Here is a 26,055-nt window from a genome sequence, read left to right as displayed (position 1 = left end):
TTTAATTTATCCAAATTAGAAAGATCATTGACTATGAGGACTTGGATGCTGAAAGCTTCATAACTCACCCTCTCCTGTTGACCCCACTGTCGCTGGGTCAAAGCCCTGGAACTCCTTCCCGAATAGCACTGTGGGTGTGCTGAAATCATATGGACTGCAGCAGTTCAAGAAGGAGGCTCACCACCACCTGCTCAAGGGCAATCCAGGGATGGGCAATAAATGCTGGCCTTGCCAGCAATGCTCAGATTCCAGGAACAAGTAAAAGAAAACTTCCATTTCTCTTTCTCTGCTTTTGGTATGTTGTTTCCTAGTTTACTTTTTAAAAGTCGCACAATTTTGACCGATGTTTCAGAAAGCAGATAATGAGTTTCCACTAAAAAGGAATTATGCCATATAAATGGTTATTTTGGCACTTTATGTAACAATAAAATTAATTTTATTGAAAAATCACTACTTACTTTTTTTAAAAAAGTCCATTCAGCCTTTCTAACTGGTTTCTAACAATACCCATCATGTAAGGTGTGAGTCTCCATCGAGTAGTCAGGAAATGAATCAGTTATCTACACGTAATAGGGTTGCCACCTCTTTAACTGACCCTTGGCCCCCCCAACCCCACTCCCACCCGCCAACTTCCGTGTCCAAAAATGCTGCCATAAGCTTGAAGGAGAAGTAACAATGGGAAAAACAAACTCTGAAATGAAAGCCAGGCTTATTTTAATACATATATAATTTGCATCCTATGTGCTAAGAGTTTCATATGTAAACATAAAGCATATTTCATTAAAAAGAGTTATAAATCAAGGCCATAATGTTTAATCGCAAGTCATTTTTTTTCTTCTCTTTTTCGCTTTTTTTCTGTTTTTGTTTTTTTCTCGTTTTGGGTCCGTGGTTGGCCGAGGTCAACTCGTAGTGTCAGAGAAAAGGAATATATAAATGCATAAGTTACATAATAAGTTTACAATATAAAATGCAAAATAACCTTGATTTGAATACTTATTTCTTACAAACGCACAGCGTTCGCGACTCTTCACATCTGGCGACCGCCTAGGTTTAAAAAAAAAATGCATTTGAGATCTCCTCAGGTTTGATAGTGGGCTAGTCCCGGCCCAAATGTGCAGGATAAAGAAAAATGGTAGTAATCTCCCAAGTTTCAGGTCCCGATCAGTTTTATGTCAAGCACATTCATAAGATCCCGGTTTTTCAAAATGTAATAATTCCAGACAATCCCAGTTTTCCAATTCTTAAGAGATGTATTTTTTTTTACTAGATGATGAAGTGTTTTGGCTCCAGATCTCTCTTTTGTTTTCTCCTTCTATTTGTCCCTTCATATCAATGATTATGTTGTTTGTGGCTCTTTTTGGAGAATCCTTTTTTATATCCAATTGATACAGTTTTGTTTTTTGCATGTCCATTTAAAAACACACACACACAGACACCAGTTTATTCCTTTTCACCAAACTCTTTCAGTTCTCCCATTTCATTTCCATTGCTTAATTTCTAATCCATCACGTAGCCTTCTGCACATACTCAAATCCAAATGCTTGGCTCAAGCCATGCAAAGTAAGAAATCATTGTACCAAATCATGCAGTATTGTCCAAGTCTCCCAAGTCTTGGAGAGATCTTCCACAACTTTGTATTTAATATACTTAGGTGATAAATCCTGTTAACAAATAAATTCCAGAAGGTATAAATATTTCATTTCAGAGATCAAGAGTTTAACTGCTGAAGAACATCCAAGATGTTACACGTCAAGTCTCTCATTTGTAGATTCTACATTTACATAATTTCTGACATGTTTTGTTTTCTCTTGCCATGTGTTGATCTTTGTTTCTTAAATTCCATAATCTCAATATCTTACTCCATGCAACACTCTTTGTCTTTCTAACATTGGTGTTTTTGTTCCTGATTGTCAACAGTGACCAGTTACTTGATCCTTAGATCTTCTTCTTTCAGTTCATACACTCTCCATAAAGTACTCCTCTTTCAATAACTCAACTCTAATCAGTTAACCAGTTATATTGTCTTCAACAGACATGTATCAAGCTTATTTCTAATATGTCAACACACGGTTTTACCTCTTCGAGTATTCAAGACTTGTCACATCTTCAGTATTCCTGTATGGTTTGAGTCTACACTTTGTTTTATTTTTCTCCAATTTAAGTTCATAGTTATTAACCCAGTGTTCCATTCCCAGAGCAGTAACCCAAGTCTTAATTGAAAACATGAGCATTGTTCAATAGTAAGTTCCAAGATGAGATGGCATGTGGGTGGCTGCATGTCTGGCATTTGGGTAGATGCCTCCAGTTGGAGAATTCCAGTATGGACTTGGAGCTGCAAAGAAACTAGAGGATGTCACAGGTAGAGCAGGAGGATGGGGAGCCACAAAATTCACCTTTTGCTGGTGCGCATGGTAGGTGCTCATGTATGAGATATCTGTTGGGTACTTGTACATGGAGGACTCAGGGGGATGGGGTTGCAGGGCTTGTGCAATCCCGTGGAAGTCAAATTTGTAAGCGTAGCGCTTGCCATGGACTTTGGTCATGATGTTCTTGTCATAGTAGTAACGCAAAGCCCTGCTCAGCTTGTCATAGTTCATGTTGGGCTTGCTCTTCCTCTCTCCCCAACGTCTTGCCACCTCATCTGGGTCTGTCATTTTGAACTCCCCATTAGTTCCTTCCCAGGTAATGCAGTTGGCATTGGAGCTGTCGGACAGAAGCTCCAGCAGGAACTGCCACAGCTGAATCTGCCCACTTCCTGAAATGGAGTAAAGAACAGTATTTTGTCAATATGCCCTAAAAGGTTTGTTTTAATTGAGAGATGAAGAAGATGAGCGCTAAGGCCTATAGTGCAGGATATCACAGGAGTTCATAAAGGTTAACAGGAAAAATAAAAGACATCAAGAAGCCTTGATAGCAGGAAGGCAGCTGTGAAATAAGGACTTCCACAGTATTGAGGTCTTAGGAAGAAAATACGGCGGGGCAATCGGTCTTGATAGTGCAGTAAGGAAGACGAGTGAAAGTAGAACAATTAATCAAGCAATACATTCATTATTAGGCTTCTGTTAAAACTGTTTTTTGCTAAATTCAACATACCTGGGTTTGCAAGGCGGCTGCTTGTAGGCCCAAGAATCTGATAAGGATCTGTTAAAATTAGAATAACTATTAACATAACGACCTAAGATGCCCTGGTTTCTGCAACTTTTTCAGGGAGTTTATTCCAGTTTATGAAGCCTTTAGAGCTAAAATATTAAGGCTCAAGAAACAGAAATATCTATGCTTTCCTGACAATTCAATGGTTTAATGTATCATTACAGTGTGATGCTCAGCCATAAAGATCAAGCAGGTTCAAGTCATGAGTTACCTGATATCAAGTGAGGCAGCAGTCAGGACACTATAGATGATCTCAGTGTCCCTTGAACTAGAGAAGTATACTGAACTGTGTCAAGGATAGTGATAGATTTTGAGGGCATAAATAGGCTGGTGGAATGGGCAGACATGTGGCCGATGAAATTTAGTTCAGCCAAGTATGAACTGATACATTTGGCTTGGAGGGACAGGAGATGAAATATAAAATAAAGGGGATAACTCCAGAAGGGATGCAGGATCAGAGTGTCCCAGGAATATATGTGCAACAAATCATTGAAGGCGGCAGGGCAGGCTGAGCCAGTGGTTAAAAATGCATATGGGATCCTGAGTTTTTTAAAGAGAGGCCAGAAGACGAAAGCAAGGGAGTAACGAGGAACCTTTATAAAATACTGGTTCAGCCTCAGCTGGAGTTTTGTGGCCAATTCTAGTTACCACACTTCAGTAAGGATGTGAAGGCTTAAGGGTGCAGAAAAAAAATTATTAGAATGGTTCTGGGGTGAGGGATATCAGATACATGGATAGATCGGAGAAACTGAGACTTTTCCCTTTAGAGAAGAGAAGGTGGAGAGGAAATTTGATGGATAATTGACAAGTCTAAACAGAGTAGATAGAGAGGAACTTGATGGATGTGTCGAGACCATAGACAACACTAATTTAAGATGTAGTGGTGACATGAGGAAAAACGTTTTTTACACAGTGGGTGGCTAGGAATCAGGATATACCCCCGGAGATTGTGATGGAGGGAGATTCAATCATGGTTCTCCAAAGGGAATTGGATAAACACCTAAAAGAGAAAAAAATTGCAGGGCTACACGGAAAGGAGTGGGGCCAGCAGAGCTGCTCTTGCAGAGAGCCAACACAGATACAAGGGACCAAATGGCCTCCTTCTGCACTGTAACCATTCTATGATTCTGTGATTCTAAGGGAAAAATCAACAAGGGCTTCTGTCCCACAACTTGATCCAGTGCCTACAACAGCTGGAAAGTAAGTGTGGAACTCTAGAGAGGCGATTAGGCCTTGTGGTGGTCCCCCATCCTCCACACCCTCAGAGCTGAATGATATGTCAACATTGATTGTCCAGTCTCACATGAGAAGACTGGCTAACTAGCTGAGGTATCAAACACTCCTGGTGTCTACAGAGCCAGCTCTTAACTTGCAATATATACTTCTGGAAAGCAGGGGAGAACATGGGATAAATAAAATGATGGTTGTTAATAATAGTAGCCACTTGCTTAAATGTTTGTGTAGCAATTCTCTGTCTATTACTTTAACGGAGGAGTTAAAGGCTAACAAGTGGCAAGTATCATTTATGCCATACAAGTGCCAGATAATGATCATTTCCAACAAGAGAGAATCTAACCATCGCCCCTTGACATTCAATGGCATTACCATCATTGAATCTCCCCACTATCAACACCCTGGAGGTTACCATTGACCAGAAACTGAACTGGACTAGCCATATAAGTACTGTGGCTACAAGAGCAGGTCAGGGGCTGGGAATCCTGTGACGAGTAACCCACTTCCTGACTCCCCAAAACCTGTCCACAGTCTACAAGGCACAGGTCAGGAGTGTGATGGAATACTCCCCACTTGCCTGGATGGGCGCAGCTCCTACAACAGTCAAGAAGCTTGACACCGCCCAGGACAATGCACCCCGCTTGATTGGCCCCATGCACAAACATTCACCCCCTCCAGCACTGACACACAGTGACAGCAGTGTGTACCATCTACAAGATGCAATGTGCAGGAACTCACCAAGGCTCCTTAGGCAGCACCTTCCAAACTCACAATCACTACCATCTAGAAGGATAGGAGCAGCAGACACATGGGAATACCACCACCTGGAAGTTCCCCTCCAAGCCACTCACCGTCCTGACTTGGAAATACATCGCCGTTCCTTCACTGTCGCTGGGTCAAAATCCTGGAACTCCCTTCCTAACAGCACTGTGGGTGTACCTACACCACATGGACTGCAGCAGTTCAAGAAGGCAGCTCACCACCACCTTCTCAAGGGCAATTAGAGATGGGCGATAAATATTAGCTTAGCCAGTGACACCCACATCCCATGAATGAATAAAAAAAATCAGTTTCTTAATAAATGAAGTAATTGTCAATATTCAAAAACTTTGAAAACAAGGCTGCTGGAGGCTTCCCTGCCTAAAAGCAAACTCATTTTGAAGAACCTTGTCAAACCGTCGTATAAAGGGCGTAACTGGCAGCCACTCACTCTACTTATTACTTTGATTTGGGGGCATGGACAGTTTTGTGTGCAGGGTTAAATTTCAGTGCAATAAATTTTTAAGCCTACGTTGAAGATCACAGAAATCCTATTTACACTCAACTTGAACTTAAAATGTTGCAACCTTTTATGCTGGTTTGCTTGATTTCAAGTAATTAAACCAGAGCAAACAAGCAGGAAATCTAGGTCAACCTGTTTAAAATGGATGGTTTAATATCTTTGTTAAGATAACAATCAGAAGAACATAATGCAAGCAAATTAAACCTTGATCCACTATCACCAACATCATTCGTATTCTTATTCCTTCTGAGCTGAAAATAGGCAATGGGGGAAGATTTGCTCTGAGTGCTAATTGCAATGAAATTGTAAACACTGTTGTAAATAAAAGGTTATAATTTCATGATGTGCAATATGCCCAGAGAAAATCTTCCTGCTGGATTTCGTTCATGACTTCAGTCGTATCTGAAGACTTTATTGAAAAAGGCAAAAGGAACACAGTTTATCCATCATTTCCTTTTTGACCAATTGGGCCATTTACAGCACATTATGAGTGCCTACTTCAGTGAATTAAAAGCCTTGACATCAGCATTATCCACAATCATCACATATATTCACATTGTCAGAATCAGACATTTAGCATAGATTTTTTACAGAACGGGGAATTTGCTGTCACGAAATCTGTAATGGAAGATATGGGGGAATGTTTGTTCCTCTCGATACCCAAGGATGGTGCTCTAATAGGATCTAGGCAATGTGCCAGATGTGCAATTGCTGAGAAAGTGCTTTCCTCAGTGAGAGACTGATTTATTGCGTTAAAATAGGAATGAACCACTGTAAAGCAATCCTCTGCTTGAAATGAACAAAAAATGGCAGAAGGGAAACACCTTTAAGTATCAGTTCTGTGAATCCAAAGCTTGCACAAATAACATTGATTAACCAACACAGATAAAGAGGTAACTAGCATTGTTTAAAGTCTGGAATTGCAAGTACCTATCTGGTGACGAGGCTGGTCTTCCACTTTGGTTACATTTGAGGAAGATGAAGCAGTTCCTAGAGAAGAATGGAGGAAAAAAATGAAGCCAATAAGGACACTTCCTATGTACACTTATTGCTCTTAGTTTCCTCTGCAGTTGGAGTTGAAATCCTTTTACAAGATTATGATGCAGTCGCTATTAGGACTAGACTTTAACCCTTACCACTGGATGGGAATGGGCAGTTAAATCAGCAGTAGAGGACTTATCAGTGCATACCCAGCATGTTTCCACCTGCCACCACTTTTGGAGGCACTCACCACAGGAAGGCGATGGCATGTGAATAAATTACAGTTGAGGCCCTGTGATGCAATTGGGTCCCAACAGCATTTTGATTGTAACTTGCACCAGTCTCTCCCACTGCTGGACCACCCCCCTCTCCCCTGACAGTGATAGGATCCTCAATCAGGAGGGACCCAAGAAATTAAGTCCTTTTTAATTTTATTTTATAGTTTCCTTGAAATGAATGAAATCTTGGGCACCCTTACCCCAGGCTTCCCTCCCCCTCCCTCCAACCACTCATGACCCCCTTCCCAAGCATTTATCTGATAGCTGGGGCCAGCTCAGTATTCGGCAGGCTGTAGTTGGGGTTCTGCATCAGGGTTTCCCCTTTGGCACCTGCATCTCGCTGCATCTGTTCAAATGAGGCCCAATGCTGAAGGTGGCTTGGACTTCAGATTGGCACCAGTTGGCATGAGGTGCAATCATTTTTCACACAAACTGAATGTCTCACCCAATGAACCTTAGGGTCATCAACAGTGCTATCAAGTGGCACTTGTTTAGCAATAGCCTGCTCACTGACACTCAGTTTGGGTTCTGCCAGCTCCTGAACTCACTACAGCCTTGGTTCAAGATGGACAAAAGAGCTGAACTCCAGAAGTGAGGTGAGAGTGATTGTCCTTGACATCAAGGAAGCATTTTACCAAATGTGGCATCAAGGAACCCTAGCAAAACTGGAGTCAATGGGAATTGGGGGGAAAACTCTCCAATTGTTGGAATCATACCTAGTGTCACGGCTCACTGGGGATAGTGCACTGCAATACCACTTCCCGAGCCATGACAAATGTGAAAAGTTTGATCAAACCACCTAATTGTTTAATTTAGGTTAACAGAATATAAGCACCGGGTTTGTAAACTTAATAAGTAAATAATTGTTTATTGAACATATTGTCTTTAACCAGTGTCAAAAGAAAGAAATATGAACTGCCGATTTCTAACTCCATATCCTAAACTCTACCCTTTCTTAAATAACTATGCTCACACATACAAGACACATAAGACAGACAAAAACATGGGTTTTAAGGGTGGGATAAAACAGTTCAATAGCACCAATTCTAGAATACAGGATTCGATGGGGTGATTTCGATCAATGTCTTCCAAATTCTTTTCAGTTCTTTGTTGATAACATGAGGTGGTCTTCCCAGCACTTTCAGTCTTTAGTTCACTAGCTGAACATTTGCTTTTCAATGTCTCTAACAGTGATTTTCCCCTTTTCCTCTCGTCAGGGGTTTTTCCAGAGAGAGTGAGCATGTTATAGAGATATGAGGAAAAAGAACCAGCTAGCTATTATTGTAGAATTACAATAGAGGTCTTAGATCTTTTCTCTTTTCAGGCTAGGAGCTTTTCTGCTGCACTGCTCTCATACAAACCCTGGTCACCTGGTTAGGAGCCAATTAAAATGTTGTTACCAGGCAGTTTCCTGTTAGACCAGTCTCCTCCTCAGCACCATCCTGTCTTTCATGGCACACTCTGTTCCAGGGCAGCAACATTGTATATATCCCTCACACTGTTCCAGTAGATGTGTCTTTCAAACTGCAGCCATTGTAATTTTAATCCACAGCCCAACAGAAATAAAAAGATATGTTCTTTACACTAGCACAAAGGAAGATGGTTGTGCTTGTTGGATGTCAATCATCCCAGTTCCAGGGCATCACTGCAGCAGTTCCTCAGGGTACTGTCCTTGGTCCAGCAATCTTCAGCTGTTTCATCAATGAGCTTCCTTCAATAAGGTCAAAAGTGGGGATGTTCGCTGATGATTGCACAATGTTCATCTCCATTCATGGCTCCTCAGATACTGAAGCAGTCCATGTCAAAATGTAGCAAGACCCAGACAATAAATTAGCTTGGGCTAACAAGTGGCAAGTAACATTCATGCCTCACAAGTGCCAGGCAATGAACATCTCCAACAACACAGAATCTAACCATCACCCCTTGACATTCAATGTCATTACCATCACTGAATCCCTCACTATCATCATCCTGGGAGTTACCATTGACCAGATACTGAACAGGAATAGCTATATAAATACTGTGGCTACAAGAGCAGGACAGAGGCTAGAAACCCTGTGGCAAGTAACTCACCTCCTGAATCCCCAAAGTCTGCCCACCATCTATAAAGGCACAAGTCAGGAGTGTGATGGAATAGTCTCCACTTGCCTGGACGAGTGCAGCTCCAAAAACACTCAAGAAGCTGGACACCATCCAGGACAAAGCAGCCTGCTTGATTGGCATCACATCTACAAACATTCATTCCCTCCACCACTGACGCACAGTGGCATCAGTGTCTACCATCTATAAGATGCACTGCAGAAACACACCAAATCTCCCTAGACAGCACCTTCCAAACCCATGACCACTACCATTTAGAAGGACAAGGTGAGCAGACGCTTGGGAACATTACCACCTCTAAGTTCCCCTCCAAGCCACTAACCACCCTGACATGGAACTATATTGCCGTTCCTTCACTGTCGCTGGGTCAAAATTCTGGAAATCCCTCCCTAACAGCACTTTGGGTGTGCCTACACCACATGGACTGCAGCAGTTCAAGGAGGCAGCTCACCACCGCCTTCTCAAGAGCAATTAGGAATGGGTAATAAATGCTGGCCTAGCCAGCGACGCCCACATCCCTTGGATGAATTAAAAAAAACTCAGAAGGCATCACACATTCGCTGGCATCTCACTCACTGCCAGCTGAAGAGATATCACTGCTCAGTCTCTCACACACACCCTCACATTGCCATCTGGCCTCATCTCCTCTGGAGATTGCCTCCTCAGCCCTCACCATCTTGAGACAACTTACACAGATCAACATGTGCCCCCATACATACTTTGGGATATCCCCCTACCCCAAACAAGCCCTATCTCTGTAGTTGTTGAAAAGCCACCCCCACCTTACCCCTGGTCTAGTAGGTAGAGACCTGCCCTTGACCCTCCTAAAAGCAATGTGGTGCTGTCCGCGAAGCCTGGTGCTGTTGACCATGAATGTTGCCTGAAGCAAGGTAGGCAAACGAACCTCTAAGCCCTATGAGAAGTGCAGCTTGCCAGGTGCACGTCGCTTACGTACAGTTGTGAAACATGCCGACATGAGCACATGATCCAGCGTCGGTGGGGGGGATGGTTCCGGTGAGCAGGACATGCTATTCTTGCATTGGTGGTCAGCCTCAATTTTTCAGCTCACAAATGGGTGTTTTATTTACTGGGACTTTATAACTGGGTGCAAGAGATCAAGCAGGCAATACAGTCTGTGTTGTGAAGATGCGTGGGTGTTTAAGACACGCACAGATGGAGCAGGCCTCGCATGGCGAATGACAAAGATAGTGACCACCCACACCCACACAGGCAGTTCAGTCTTATACTCAGCGTATAAGTTGACCCCATTTTTGGAGGGATTCTTCAAGGCTTCAAAGGTCGACTTGTGTGCCGACATCTACAGTATTTTGGATGAATGGCAAAAGAGCCAAGGGCAACATGATGCAAGGCTCTTTTACGCAATGAATGGTTAGCATCTGGAATGCACTGTCTGGGGGTGTGATGGGGGCAGGTTCAATTGTAGTTGTCAAAGTGGAATTGGCTAATTATCTAGAGAAAAAATTTACAGGGCTACAGGGAAAAGGCAGAGAATGGGACTAGCTGAGCTGCTCCTGCAGAAAGCTGGCATGAAGATGAAGGGCCAAATGGCCTTCTTCTACAATGTAATCTTTCTATGATTCTATGATTCTCTGAAAGACATTGGATCCCATCAGCAGCCTAGCTATAGAAATACAGAAAATTGCCTGGACAGGTCCTGTCTACAAAAGCAGGACAAATCCAATGCAGCCTATTACTGCCCCATCAGTCTATTATCAATCATCAGCAAAATGATGGAAGGTTTTGTTGACAGTGTTATCAAGCAGCATTTACACAGCAATAACCTGCTCAGTTTTGGTTCCGCCAGGACCACTAGGCTGCAAACCTCCAGACAAACATGATTCAAACGTGGAATATAGAGCTGAATTCCAAAGATGAGGTGAGAATCACTGTCCTTGGCATCAAGACAGTCTTTAGCTGAATAAGAAGCGCTAGTAAAATTGTAGTAAATCAGAATCAAGGGGAAAACTGGCTGGAGTCATATGTAGTAAAAGGAAGAAAGACTTGCATTTATATAAATGCATCTTTCTTTCATACCTAGTACAAAGGAAGATGGTTGCGGCTGTTGGAGGTCAATCATCTCAGCGCCAGGATATTTCTGCAGGCGTTCCTCAGAGCAGTGTCCTAGACCCAACCATCTTGAGGTGCTTCATCAATGCCTTTCCATCCATTATAAAGTCATGCTGCAGATTGTCATCATCCTCCTTAGTTGTCCCTCAATTCGAGGATGATGTCTACTTAGGGTTGCGAGTTTCTGTCATGGGCCTTCATGTGACTGAACAGGCCATTTCTCAACCCACAGATCTTTGGTCACAAGGGGCAGGATGTCCCATGAGGTAGTGGGATCCGGAGTGCAGAATGTGTTTCTTATTCTTTCCTTCTCTGCTGCTGCTCTGCCTCATCATTACGACATTGTGACTCAAAGCAATATGCAGCTTGATGGACAAGTTCTAGCCATTTTGAATGATTGGCAGCAAGCTCCCTCAGGCTGAGGACATTCACTGATGATTACACACTGTACAGTTCCATATGCAATTCTACAATTAGTGAAGCAGTGCATTCCCATGTGCAGCAAGGTCATTCAGACCTTTGTGCCTTGCAAGTGCCAGGCAATGACCATCTCCAACAAAAACGAGGCTAACCACCACCCCTTGACATCCATTATTGGCATTACACTCATTGAATTCCCCCATCATCAATGAGTTTTGGTTCACATTGACTAGAAATCTAACTGGACCAGCCACATAAATACCGGGGCTACAAAGCAAGCCAGAGGCTGGGTATTCTGCAGCGGGTAACTCATCTCCCAGCTCCCCAAAGCTTGTCCAACATCTATAGGGCACAAGTCAGGAGCATGACAGCATGCTCTCCGTTGCCCAAGGAACTATACAAGACTAAGCAGCCCACTTGATCAGCACCTCATCCACCACCTTAAACATTCACTCCCTCCGCCATCAGCACAATGTGGCTGCAGTGTTTATCATCGACAAGATACATTGCAGCAAATTACCAAGCCTCCTTCAACACCCTCTTCCAAACGTGCAACCTCTACTACCAGAGAAACAAGGGAGCACCACTACCTTCAAGTTCTCCTCCAAGTCACACACTATCCTGATTTAGAAATATATCGCTGCTCCTTCAATGCCACTGAGTCAAAATCCTGGAACAGCCTACCCAACTGAGAGGCAGAGCCAAAAATATTAGAGCCAGACCTGTCAGGAGTGAAATTAGGAAACATTTCTTCACGCAAAGGGTGGTAGCTGTTTAGGGCTCTCTTCCACAAATGGCAATTGACGTTAGATCAATTGTTCGTTTTTTAATTGATTTTTGTTCGCCAAAGGTATTAAGGAACAGGGGAAAAGGTGGGTATATGGAGTTAGGTCACAGATCAGCCATGATCTCATTGAATGGTGGAGCAGGCTGGTGGGATTTCATGGCCTACTCCTGCTTCTATGTTCCTGTGCTCCTAACAGCACTTGGGAGTAACCTTCACAACACGAACTGTAGCTGTTCAAGAATGCAGATCACCACCACCTACTCAAGGGCAATTAGGGATGAACAATAAATGCTGGACTGGCCAGCAACACCAATTAATGAATTAAAAAAGAAAATTAGAAAAATTCACACTTGTGCAAGAAAGAGGACAATTTTATGAGATTGCGGTTAAGGTACATTGATGAGGGAGAGTAGAAGGAGCTTTATCGTTTCAATATCTTGATTTGAAAAGCTCTGACAGAGTTTCATTCCCTAGCATTAACCTTCAGCACCTTGATGAGCACAGGCTTTACAAACAGCTTGGCTGCTACAACCTCATACTCATTATCTCTGAGAACAAAGGTCTCCTTTGATCAATGCTACAGTAACATAAACTTGTTACCCTTTGGCGGGACTCCAGGATGACTTGTCCACCCTGACCGTCTGGTCGTATCGTAAGCCAAGTCTAAAAATAGAAAGCAGAATGAATGAAATATTCATCAATTAAAAAAAATCTGACAGACTCTCTTGCAGACCACCAGACCTCTGCTGAGCACTGCCTGGTGACAGTCCGAGACATCTGGTGCTAAGAAAACACATCTGGGTTATTCTTTTATGGAATGAAAATGTGGGCAGCTGGTGTTGCAATCAGACTCCAATCCCACCCGAGAGAGAAAAAAATAACTCTGTTATATTTAACTGTTTCCAGCTAAGGAATTTCCCTCATTACTGCAGCTTTTAGTTTTTGCCCAATACTGTCCCGTTTATTAAATTCCTATAAGCCCACTTAAATCATTTTTTCCTTCAGCTTTCTACAGACTGTGGCCCCCTCCCTCAGTCCTTCCCCCAAGTGACCATTCTTCAGGTGCACGACTAACATTAAGGGTGAGCTATGCAACTATGAAGAGCATCATAGTCAAGTCCAACCTTGTTTTACATCTCAACATCTGCACATCCATTTGCCACCAAGGGTCACTGAATAGCAATGACGAATACCAGCTGATCTCCACCCACCCGCTACAACTCCACCCTCCACCCTGTTGAACCCAGGGATGCTGAGGCCAATTGCTGGGCCCTCATCTTAACTAAGATCAGAGAAGTTAGTATGAACCAAAGATCAGGCAGAAGCCTTTTAATCTATAATGGCTCAGTACTTTGCCATAGCATCAATTCCGGAGATTACCCTAGAGAACAGAAGGTTTGGTTACCAATGGTGCAGTGAAGGGAGCAAGGAAGTTATATTCTGCATATATCAGTTAGCTAGCTTTCATTAAAAATTATAGTAAATGTGTAAAACAATAGTGCAACCCATAGCTGGCTGCTCAGTTATATTTACATTGTACATTCTTACCTGGTCTTACTGTGAGTCTCTGGGATGGTTCAGGATAAACTGCTGCATTTGGAAAGATGAAAGTTGCACCCCCTAAAGAAAAGAGGAAATCACAGCCATGAAATTGAGTGCTAGAAGAGAACAAATTAATTTTTTTTTTATTCGTTCATGGGATCTGGGCATTGCTGGCCAGGCCAGCATCTATTGCCCATCCCTAATTGCCCTTGTTTAGAGAGCAGTTAAGTGTCAACCACATTGCCTTGGGTCTGGAGTCACATGTAGGTTACCAGGCCAGGCGAGGACATTAGTAAACCAGATGGGTTTTTACAACAATTGACAATGGTTTCATGGTCATCAGACTTTTAATTCCAGATTTTTATTGAATTCAAATTTCACCGTCTGCCGTGGTGGGATTTAAACCCAGGTCCCCAGAGCGTTACCCTGGGTCTCTAGAATACCAGTTCAGTGGCAATACCACAATGCCACCACCTACCCCCCATCTATAAAAACGTTAACGCTTCCTTCAGATCAGTTGTCCTCAGGTTTGACCCCTGGCCTAAGTTGGCTATTGTTAACACAGAGCCCTTTTCTAGGAAGGGAAAAATTAGCAGGCTTCCAGATTGCTATTTCATGATCAGCACTGGAAAATATGGATGTGGGTAGGGAGTCTGGGGTGTGTGCAGAGCTTAAGAATTGGTCTGAATGCAATTATGGTTTCTGTACAGATACCAATCAGTGGAAATTTTCACGAGCACATTTACAGTGGCACAGCATGGAGCAGCCAAAGCAATTCGCAGCTGCAGTAAGGACAGGCTCAGCTGCAAAGGCCTCTTTTAGAGAAGTAGCCCAGCACTCATCGTCTGCGCCGACACCTGAAGAACGGTCACTTGGCTGGGGGTTCTGAGGGCTGCATCATTGTGTTCAGGGGAACAAGGGTAGGAGCCTCGAGGGGACATTGGAGGGGAGAAATAAAAAGCGGTTGTAAAGGTGCCCAGTCAGTCTCTGGTACAACTTGTGCTGTCTGCTCAACTCAACAGAAACGTATAAGGCACAGCAGGTGAATTCCTGCAGTTTGTTGATCAGCATTTTTAGCTTCTCCGAAGAAGCAATCTTAAAGAGCAAAAGCTATGCTATATAAGGGGACGACTGATGGAAAAGTTGGGAAAGGGGATTATAATTCAACCGAAATTGATCATTTTTATTCAAAATAAAGAGGTGTAGATCTATTGCAAAAATACTATGTAAAAGCACAATAGCAGCCAATTTTCAACAGGTTGTATAGAATCGACAGCACAGGTTCAAGTCACTCGGACAAAATAATCTCGGCTGGTGTTTATACTCTACACAAGCCTTCTCCCATGCCAACTGCATCCTCCACCCCAGTTCGATAGTCCCTCCTCCCTCATGTATTCACCAAACCTCCCCTTAAACGCATCAATGCCAGTTGCTTCAGCCTCTCCATTTGATAGTGAGTTCTACATCCTCACTGCTCTCTGAGTAAAAAAAATTCTCTTAAATTCTTTATTTAATTGAGCGTTAGTTATATTACCTTTATCCCCATGTTAAGGTCTTGTCAATTACATTGTTAAGGTTTGTTAATGTCTTGTCAATTACATTGTTAAGGTTTGTTAATGTCTTGTCAATTACATTGTTAAGGTTTGTTAATGTCATGTCAATTACATTGTTAAGTTTAAGAGAAACAGGTGATGGGTATTAATTACCTTTGAGCACTTATAAAGAGGGGGTAGCTGGGACACTGGTGGGAAATGGGAAGAGACCTGTGAGACTGAACAAGTCAATAAACTCTCTTGAAAAAGGAAAGCTCTGTGTCTTGGTTTCAGCTTTACCAATTGGCTTGGATGGTATCAACACCCAGTGTTCTGGACTTACCCACAAGTGGGAGCAGTTTTGCTATGTCCACCCCATGGAATCCCTTTATCACTTCAAAGATCTTTATTAGGTTTCCTTTTAGTCCCCTTATATTCAGATAAAATAGCCATAACCTGCCCAATTGTTCCTGGTAGTTACATCTTCTCAATTCTGGTTATGTAGAATGAAGACCAGAACTGCACACAGTACTCCAGGTTTAGTCTAATCAAGGTTCTATATAAATATATTACCTCTCTCCTTCTGTATTCAAGTATTCTAGAATTTAGCCCAATACTTTAGCTGCACTTTAAGTCCTTAGCTTGTTATGCTACATTGTGATTTATGTTTGATATCCCTATTCCATCTATTTCCTCACTTTTAATTGTCTCCAGTTTCCACATTTTGTTAACGATGTTCTGTATATTGCTATTCAAGGATATTAATATGCCCTTAGTTTTGAATATTTGGGGTGGTACCTAACCTTCTACCATAATGTAAGATTAGTGGAAACGGTGGAGAAATGGCATATATGGCTCTTTACAGCCATTGTCGGGAGGGTGGGTAATCCTTAATTTCCGTGAAAGTATCAGCAAGAGGACAGAAGAAAAAGAAGGAAATCCATGGCCAATCACTTGTCTTTGTAGGCAGGCCAATTGATCAGACCACAAAGAGCGATTTTTGTCACCATCTTTTGCACTGGTTGAAAATGAGCCAGTCCCATCAGGGAACAGTGATACTCTGTAGACACCTTAAAACTGATCCTAGCACAATACCACAACACTAGACTGAACTTCCAGATTTATACAAATTGCAATGACACCTCAAACAAGAATATGTGTCCTGCCTACAACATTGGTGCTAGATCGATGTCGAACAATCACAATTTCTGGAAAATGCTCACACTAATCCTTTTTCCGCTTCCCTCCTGTGGCGCACACACCAATTGCCCAAGAAAATTGAAGTGCAAAAGCCCCATTTCCCCGACCGCTGCCAGGACCATTTTGTAAACAACTACTTGGCGATGCACAAGTGAAACCTGACCACCCTTGTTCCCTGCAACACAGCACCTCGCCTCACCTCCGCAACTGTAATAATCTGGCAGAAATTTTTAAAAAATGGTTAGGGGGAATTTGTGGGGACCTATCCAGGTCCTGCCATTCCATGCCTCGAGCATTTGCAACTGTTTTGTGGCTTCCATTTGTATATGAGGAAGAGGGAATGAGCCAGAAAGGACCTCGCTAAGCATTTAGTGTCTTGCATTTTTGGGCAGTGCTAATATCTCCAGTTATGGTTTATTATGTAAGTTACTGTAAATCCTCATGTTGGGAGGTGGGGGGGGAACGGGTGGTAGGGTAAAAGTCTGTGGATGACAGCTCAGCTTTAATATATTACCTGTGTTTCTGGCGTGCATCAGACGTGGTGAGTTTTGCAAGGCTTTATCGACATCATCTGAAGTCAAATGAGGAAGTGGTGCTGCAAAATAGGAAATGATTTGATTCAACAGTCACCAAAACATTAACCTATTGAAAAGTGACAGTTACAAAGGAAGATGTTTGTGCCAACGATTAAAAAAAAGTTCTGGCCTGTGAAAGAATTGGCTCAACAGGGCCTCTCAGTCATCCTGTGGTTCAATTGGGGACGCTTGTGCCTCTGCGGCAGAAGGTTGTAGGTTCGAGTCCCTCTCCAGGACTTGAGCACAAAAATTCAAAGCTAACACTTCAGTGCAGTACTGAGGGAGTGCTGCACTATAAGAGGTTCAGTCGTTTAGATGGGAATTTAAACCAAACCCTCTCAGGTGGGCAGAAAGGATCCTATGGTACTATTCTGAATTAGAAGAGGAGTTATGTCTGGTGTCCTGGCAAATATTTATTCCTCAATGAAGCTCACAAAAGCAAATTATCTCGTCATTATCACATTGCTGTTTGTGGGAGCCTGCTGCATGCAAAATGTCTGCCAAATTTCCTACATTACAACAGTACTTACACTTCGAAAGTACTTCATTGGTTGTAAAGTGCTTTGGGACACTCTGCGGCCATGAAAGGCATTATATAAATGCAAGTCTTTCTTTTAAGTCTTTCTGAAGCTACAATGTCCAATTTTCTACCATTGCCGAATCAGAAATGGTCATTGTGCCATTTTGCACAGCTCTACTTCTACGTCGTAATGCCACCTGAATGAGCTGGTAATGTTGATTAGCACTTGGTGAGGGAATAAAAATAATCCACTCTTTTTAAATTGGGCAGCCTAGCTGAAGGGCCAAGATCCTTTGTCGAAACCACTGGGACTGAGAGAAATAGAAGAGGTGCCAAATGTAAAGCAGGGAGTAATGATTAGGTGGCACTAAGATTTGGGTTTTTAAAGTTTGCAGGTAAAGGGAGGGAAAGGGTTCCCAAGTTTTAAGGTCCTGCGAAAGAATGAGTTGAAATAAGCAGGAGATGATGCATTGAGTCTTCATTTCAAGAAGTGCAGGATGAAGCTGAAAGAGTCTTAGGGAATTTAGCAGGTTTAATACTCATCCAATCAACAAAACAACTAGATTGCAGTACTATCTAGGCAGAATCGTTGCTTATCAGTTGGAGGAAGTCCTGCTTAGACAATAAAATGATCATGTCAGCCTGCACCTTGAGTACTGTGTCCACTCCTGGTCAATGAGACACAGGAAGACACAAGTCCTGGAGGTCATGCAGAGAAAACTTATAATGTTAATCAATATCACTAGAGGACTGAATATGAGGACAAACTGGAGAAACATGGTACTTTCAGCCTTGAGAGGAGATGAGGATGCAAGCACCTTATCAATAAATAAAGGGGGCATAGGTTCAAACGCGATAAAGGTTAATTTATGCAGATAGCAGGAAGTTCTATATTTAACCAGTTTGTAATGTGTGGGCAAGCTGATGAAGGCAAAAACCCTGGGATCTGCAGGGAACAGTCAGATGTAATGATGAACAGATACTCTCTGGATGGATGAGTTAGGATGGATTGATTATAGCCTTGTGGTACCAAGGACTGGCACCATGTTTTCAAATAAGTTCCTTTCCCATGATATTGCTGCAGACTCCATTGCTCTGCTCACCTCCCATACATCCCAACTGGGAAGCTCAAGGTTTACCCAAGAGACAGGTCACCCATTTCAAACAGGGGAATTCCGGGCGGTTTATGTCACTGGCAACAGCCCTCAACTCTCAAGTAAATCCAGCAGGAGTTGTTGGGTGTGTGGGGGGCTGGAATAAAGGATGGGTGGGGAGGTGCGGGGTCACATTCGGGCAGATCACAGGCTAGCAGTGGTTTTTGGGAGTGCTGCGGAGCTGGGAGGACCACCCTTGCTCCTGATGGCTCCATATCCAGTTGGATAAAGAAAAACGTACCTTTTCAGCGATAGCCACTTCTCACACACTAGGGGAAAACCAGAAGAATGTCTGAAAACATTCCCTGACAAATTTAGCTGTGGACCGAACACAGTGCTGAATTCACCACCACTTGGCCTGTTTAATGTTAGTAAAATGTGTGCAAAACTAAATAATTTCTACCTCAGGTATTCCTGTCAAAGATGCAACATAGCAAGTGGTCGCCCCAGAAAGCTGAGTAAAGTTACTTCTTTACAGCTTTATGTGAACCAGGAGGAGCAAGACTGTTCCTTCCATTTCCTCAGCACTCCAAGGGTCCCTGCTGAAAAGCAAATTCCCTATCATAACCCCTGCCACACCCCTCACATTGCACCCCCCCACCCCCTCCTGATGACCTACCTCATGGCAGGTAAGTAGCCCATAATTGATGTGTTTAAAATAGGTGACCTACCTCTCAAGGCATGACAAAGGCTGACTGCCCCTTTAAATCATTGCAATGAGGCCAAGGCCCAAATGCTGGAAGGGCTTGAGCCTCCTAATTTGTCTGTCTGCCTATCACACCTAACAACAGGCCATAGCTAACCTCTAACCCAATGTCTCAGAGACAGACAGATTACAACTTGTTTGTCATCAGGTTTATTGATGTAACCATATTAGACAGTAAAAAAATCAATCACTTTAAACAATTAACAACTGTCTTGATAAGTCCCCACTGACACAACGTTGTCTGTAGCCATTTATATTCAATACTGCCATAGATGTGTACTCTCCACTAATGATACGCACCAATACTGGAAGATGTTGGCATGCCCTCTGTACCAATAAGCGAGCGACACAGTTGAGTATGTCACTCTGGCACTGCAGTATTCCAATGTTAATAAGTCCAGCTTCCACTCAGGTTGAACCTACTTTTGGAATTCATCCTTCAGTAATTTTGGGGTTCAACTGGCTTTAGTCACAGAATCACAGAATCTCACAGTGCAGAAGAGGCCCTTCGGCCCATCGACTCTGCACCGACACGTGAGAAACACCTGACCTACCTACCTAATCCCATTTACCAGCACTTGGCCCATAGCCTTGAATGTTATGACATGCCAAGTGCTTATCCAGGTACTTTTTGAAGGATGTGAGGCAACCCGCCTCCACCACCCTCCCAGGCAGTGCATTCCAGACCGTCACCACCCTCTGGGTATAAAGTATTTCCTCACATCCCCCTAAACCTCCTGCCCCTCACCTTGAACTTATGTCCCCTCGTGACTGACCCTTTAACTAGGGGAACAGCTGCTCCCTATCCACCCTTTCCATGCCCCTCATAATCTTGTACACCTCGATCAGGTCGCCCCTCAGTCTTCTCTGCTTCAACGAAAACAACCCAAGTTTATCCAAGTTCTCTTCATAACTTAAATATTTCATCCCAGGCAACACCCTAGTGAATCTCCTCTGCACCCCCTCCAGTGCAATCACATCCTTCCTATAATGTGGCAACCAGAACTGCACATAGTACTCCAGCTGTGGCCTCACCAAGGTTCTACACAACTCCAACATGACCTCCCTACTTTTGTAATCTATGCCTCGATTGATAAAGGCAAGTGTCCCATATGCCTTTTCCACCACCCCACTAGCGTGCCCCTCTGCCTTCAGAGATCTATGGACACACACGCCAAGGTCCTTTTGTTCCTCAGAACTTCCTAGTGTCATACTGTTCATTGAATACATCCTTGTCAAATTACTCCTTCCAAAGTGTATCACCTCACACTTTTCAGGGTTAAATTCCATCTGCCACTTATCTGCCCATTTGACCATCCCGTCTATATCTTCCTGTAGCCCAACACATTCAACCTCACTGTTAACCACCCGGCCAATCTTTGTGTCATCCGCAAACTTACTAATCCCACCCCCAACGTAGTCATCTATGTCGTTTATATAAATGACAAATAATAGGGGACCCAGCACAGATCTCTGTTGTACGCCACTGGACACTGGCTTCCAGTCACTAAAGCAGCCTTCTGTCATCACCCTCTGTCTCCTACAACTAAGCCAATTCTGAATCCACCTTATAAAATTACCCTGGATCCCATGTGCATTTGCCTTCTTTATAAGTCTCCCATGTGGGACCTTGTCAAAGACTTTGCTGAAATCCATATAAACAACATCAACTGCACTACCCTCATCTACACACCAGGTCACCTCCTCAAAAAATTCAATCACATTTGTTAGGCATGACCTCCCTCTGACAAAGCCATGCTGACTATCCCTGATCAAACCTTGCCTAGATTCTCGCCTTCAGAATTTTCTCCAATAGTTTCCCTACCACTGTTGTGAGACTCACTGGCCTGTCATTCCCTGGCTTATCTCTACAACCCTTCTTAAATACTGGAACCACATTAGCTGTTCTCCAGTCCTCTGGCACCTCCCCCAAGGCCATAGAGGAATTAAAAATTTGGGTCAGAGCCCCTGCGATCTCCTCCCTTGCCTCCCTCAGCAGTCTGGGACACAAATCATCCAGACCTGGAGATTAGTCCGCTTTTAAGCCTGCCAACACCTCCAATACCTTGTCACTCACTATATCAATTTGCTTAAGAATCTCGCAGTCTCTCTCCCCAAGTTCTATATCTTCATCCTCATTCCCTTGGGTGAAGACGGACGTGAAGTATTCATTCAACACTCTAGCGATGTCCTCTGGCTCCACCCATAAATTGCCCCCTTGGTCCCTTATGGGCCCTACTCTTTCCCTGGTTATCATCTTCTCATTGATATACTTATAGAATATCTTGGGATTTTCCCTACTTTTACCAGCCAGAGCTTTCTCATATCCCCTCTTTGCTCTCCTAATTGCTTTCTTAAGCTCCACCCTGCACTGCCTGTACTCCACTAATGCCTCCGCTGATTTGCTCCTCTTGTACCTGCTAAAAGCCTCTCTTTTCCTTCTCATCGTAACCTGAATATCTCTGGTCATCCATGGTTCTCTGGGCTTGTTACTCCTTCCTCTCACCCTAGAGGGAACATGTTGAGCCTGTACCCTCCCCATTTCCTTTTTGAACGCCCCCAACTGCTCCTCTGTAGATTTCCCCACAAGTAACTGTTCCCAGTCTACCTTGGCCAGATCCTGCCTTATTTGACTAAAATCCTCTCTCCCCCAATCCAAAACATTTTGCAACTTGTCTATTTCTTTGTCCATAAGAACCTTAAACTGTACCATGTTGTGGTCGCTAACACTAAAATGCTCGCCCACCACCACCTCAGCCTCCTGTCCGGCTTCATTCCCCAGAATTAGGTCCAGCACTGCGCCATCCCTTGTTGGACCCTTTACATATTGACCTAAAAAGTTCTCCTGTACACATTTCAAGAAATGCACTCCATCCAAGCCCTTGACACCATATCTATCCCAATTAATGTTGAGAAAATTGAAATCACCTAATATAATTACCCCATTGTTATTGTTTTTGCACACCTCCACAAATTGTGCACATATTTGCTCCTCAATTTCCTGCTGACTATCTGGGGGTCTATAATAAACACCTAACATTTGGCTGCCCCTTTTTTATTCCTAAGCTCTACCCACAAAGCCTCATTCAATGCCCCCTTCAAGTTATCATCTCTCCTTACTGCAGTAACTGACTTCTTATCCAATAATGCAATGCCTCCTCCTCTTTTACCCTCTTCCCCTGTCTCGCCTGAAGATTCTGTATCCCGGAATGTTGAGCTGCCAATCCTGTCCCTCCCTCAACCACGTCTCTGTGATGGCTATTATATCACAATTCCACATGTCAATCCTCGCCCTTAACTCATCCATTTTACCTGTAATACTCCTGGCATTAACGTAGAGACCATCCAGCCTTGCCTTACTCCCTTGAAACTTAATGCAGCTGTGCTCCCTTTGACTTGATTGTTTTACTGTATTATGATGCGTCCCTATTCTGCTAACATTGTGTCCCCTCCCCCTGCCGAATTAGTTTAAACTCCTCCTAACAGCACTAGCAAACCCGCCCGCAAGGATGTTAGTCCCGCTCTGGTTCAGATGTAGACCGCCCCGCTTGTACAGGTCCCCCCTTCCCCAGAAACGGTCCCAGTGATCCAGGGATCTAAAACCCTCCCTCCTGTACCAACTCATAAGCCACGTATTCATCTGTGCTATTCTCCTATTTCTGAGCTCGCTAGCACGTGGCACTGTCCCAAAATCAGGATGCTGAAGCATGAATAGGAATAAGCATCAGTGCAATAAATAGTGCTGCGCCCTTCCTCTCAGCTATTTATTTCTGCACTCCATATCACTTCCAACCTTTGACATTAATGCAAATCATTGCAGGAAGGAGCTTTCTTTATATCAGTTTTACTGAGCATTTTACAGCTCACGCCAGTCAATTAAAATGCATGGAAATATAATAGACTTGGGAGCCTGCATCTCAATGTGTGCGACAGAGCTGTGCAACGTAGCATGGAGAAACCAAATAATTAGCAGCCAGTTTAACTAATTAACTCCATGATGTTTGTGGCCATGTAAGCTTCATTCGGAACTGTGGCCTAGAAACTCCTCAACACTGTCTTTCTGATACTAAACGACCTCTAAGTCACCAAAATGGCGGACAGGATCCAGCTGATTATGAGACGCGTCATATTGGTAAAGGTCAAAATATTGGCATGCAGTGCTCAAACCTGAAAATAGGCATTAGGCCCTTTGCATACGGGCACCCAAACCCCAACTACCAAATTGCTTTGCCCTGAGGCAGCGACACCAGCATCAGCTACATTCAGGAAGACCAGGCCTACATAGTGACAGGTGGTTCTTAAAGGGACTGCCTGTTAGGCCACAGCCAACAAAGTAAGTGTTTAAAATTTACTAACCTGAATGTGCAGCTTGGAGAAGCACATGAAGGCCACGTCGAAAGAATGCAGGCTCTGCCAGTCACCAGACCCCACCCCGATCACCTCTACTTCCTCCATCCCCACTCCTTGTGCCCAAGCTCACCACTGTTCCCCGTCACCAGTCACTGCTGCCTCCCCCCACCACCACTATCTCACGTTCTGACCATCCCTACCTTCCAAACCAGTCATTCCTCCCTTTCCAACTGGCTCCCATCCTGGGTGCCCGCTTCATCATTTACTTGAGGTCTGTCACACCCCAGGATTTCTGGGCCTGTATGTGTTGCCAAGACAGAGCTGGCCTAATCTGGATGATGATATATATTCAATATAAAATTTCAGTATTTATAAATTTTGTAAGCCACCAGCCTTGCAGCCTGTGATACCATTTATGTCACGCCTCACTCTACCTACAATAGTTATTTTCTGCCCTGCATTGCCTCAATGGTTTAACCATGTCATTTCCTAATCTTATTACTTGTTATGCAGCTATTTTGTAGAATGGACAAAAATGGAAGCTCTAAAATATAATTTTGGAAGAGTCAGTGTCTCACTGAGTAAACACACTCCCTGGTGTGTTACATATAACATATGAAAAATAACAGACAGGAAAAGACCCTCTGCTCAATCCAACCTTTCCCACACAACAGCAAAGCCTTGTTTTTGTATTCTTTCATGGGATGTGAGCGTCGCTAGCAAGGCAGCATTTGTCGGTCATCCCATTGGCCCCTAATGCATGTACTCTCCATCCTACCCACAACTATGTGATCTCCTGGGACAAGGGAGAGAAACAAATAACAACCCAGGCCAAATAGAGGAATGAAATCTGGAAACTTCTTCTCCACCATTGAGGAAAGTTATGGAGATGTACTGACCAGGGAAGATCTAAACTGGCCCATTGTCAGTACTTGAATTATGCATTTCTAACCATGGTTTTCGAAGCAGTTGTTGCAGTTTACTCTGAGCTGGGAAGGGAAAAGATCCAGTGAAAACCTAGTGGACACTGTATTTGTGTGGGTTTCAGGTAAAGACAGAGAGTGGTTAGATGGTCAAGTTGATAGCTGAACTTGATACCAATGGGGTGGCTGAGGCAATTGGTATAGACACTTTTAAGAGGAACCTGGTCAAGGGGGAAGTGAATAGAATGTTACACTGATATGTTTAGATGTTGTATGGCTGGAGGAGGCATGTGTGGAGCATAAACACCAGCATGGACCTGATGGCCGGAAGGCCTGTTTCTGCTCTGTAAACTCTATGTAATTCTCATGTTACGCCCTCTGGCCTTTCCTTCGTGATGAATAGCCTGCAGCTTCTCACTCTCTAGGCTTACATATTAAGGATGTCCTCTTGGCCAACACACAGAAGAACAACTGAAGAGACATGGAACTGCATCCTAGCAATGAGTTAGTTCCTTCAGCAGAGCTGGGCAAAAAAACCAAGATGGAAAAAAAGGATGCATGGTTGTTTCAAGAAACTATTAGAGGGAGTATTTTTTTTTGTGCAAAGACCATAGAATCTTATTGCAAACTACTGTTAATTGTATCTTAACATCCACATTACAATTCGTTTGAGCATTAACTTTCCAACTGACAATCAAAGCAATAGAAGCAAGGACTGAAAATGGTGGAAATACTCAGCAGGTCAGGCAGTATCTGCAAAGGAAGAAAAGTTGTTTTAAGCCTAGCCCTACATTGGAACTGTGAAGGATGGGATAGATTGTGTGATAGTGCGAACCGCATGATAGTGAATTGACTTCAACGGAAAAAAAAACGGGAGAAATGTAAAGCAATTGGCTATCACTTATTTTACAGTATTGCTGAAAGATAGGATCTACTTTGCTCAGTTTTGAAGGACATTGTTTTGTATTCGTTTACAGGATGTGGGCATTGCTGGCTAGGTCAACATTTATTGCCCATCCCTAATTGTCCTTGACAAGATGGTAGTTAGCTGCCTTCTTGAACCGCTGTTGCCCATGTGGTGTCTGTACACCCATTATGCTGTTAGGCCTTAGACCTTTTCATAGTGGTTTGTTACCATTGAGTGCCTTGCCACACCACTTCAGTTGGCAGTTAAGAATCAACAACATCGCTTTGGGTCTATAGTCACATCTACCTCAGACTAGTTAAAGACAGC

The 26,055-nt window shown here is 43.4% G+C and overlaps 1 protein-coding gene across 5 annotated transcripts in view; it reads right to left on the bottom strand.

Annotated features, from left to right (window-relative positions):
* Nucleotides 1-697: 697 nt before the first annotated feature.
* The window catches only part of erg (ETS transcription factor ERG), a 276,979-nt gene continuing 251,621 nt past the window's right edge, over nucleotides 698-26,055 (bottom strand). For 3 of the 5 annotated variants that reach the window (XM_078560285.1, XM_078560288.1, XM_078560290.1), the window contains exons 5-10: nucleotides 17,108-17,188; nucleotides 13,868-13,939; nucleotides 12,920-12,982; nucleotides 6,596-6,655; nucleotides 3,094-3,141; nucleotides 698-2,755 (exon numbers count right to left, since the gene is read on the bottom strand). In XM_078560285.1, coding sequence (XP_078416411.1) covers nucleotides 2,235-2,755; nucleotides 3,094-3,141; nucleotides 6,596-6,655; nucleotides 12,920-12,982; nucleotides 13,868-13,939; nucleotides 17,108-17,188 — 845 coding nt within the window. In that variant the 3' untranslated portion in view covers nucleotides 698-2,234. The remainder of the gene's footprint in view (nucleotides 2,756-3,093; nucleotides 3,142-6,595; nucleotides 6,656-12,919; nucleotides 12,983-13,867; nucleotides 13,940-17,107; nucleotides 17,189-26,055) is intronic. The other 2 variants (XM_078560286.1, XM_078560287.1) reach the window with 1 other exon arrangement.

The sequence above is a fragment of the Cetorhinus maximus genome, chromosome 16, assembly GCF_964194155.1.
Source record: "Cetorhinus maximus chromosome 16, sCetMax3.hap1.1, whole genome shotgun sequence".
Taxonomy (NCBI): domain Eukaryota; kingdom Metazoa; phylum Chordata; class Chondrichthyes; order Lamniformes; family Cetorhinidae; genus Cetorhinus; species Cetorhinus maximus.
This window is presented reverse-complemented; position numbering and strand designations above follow the sequence as displayed.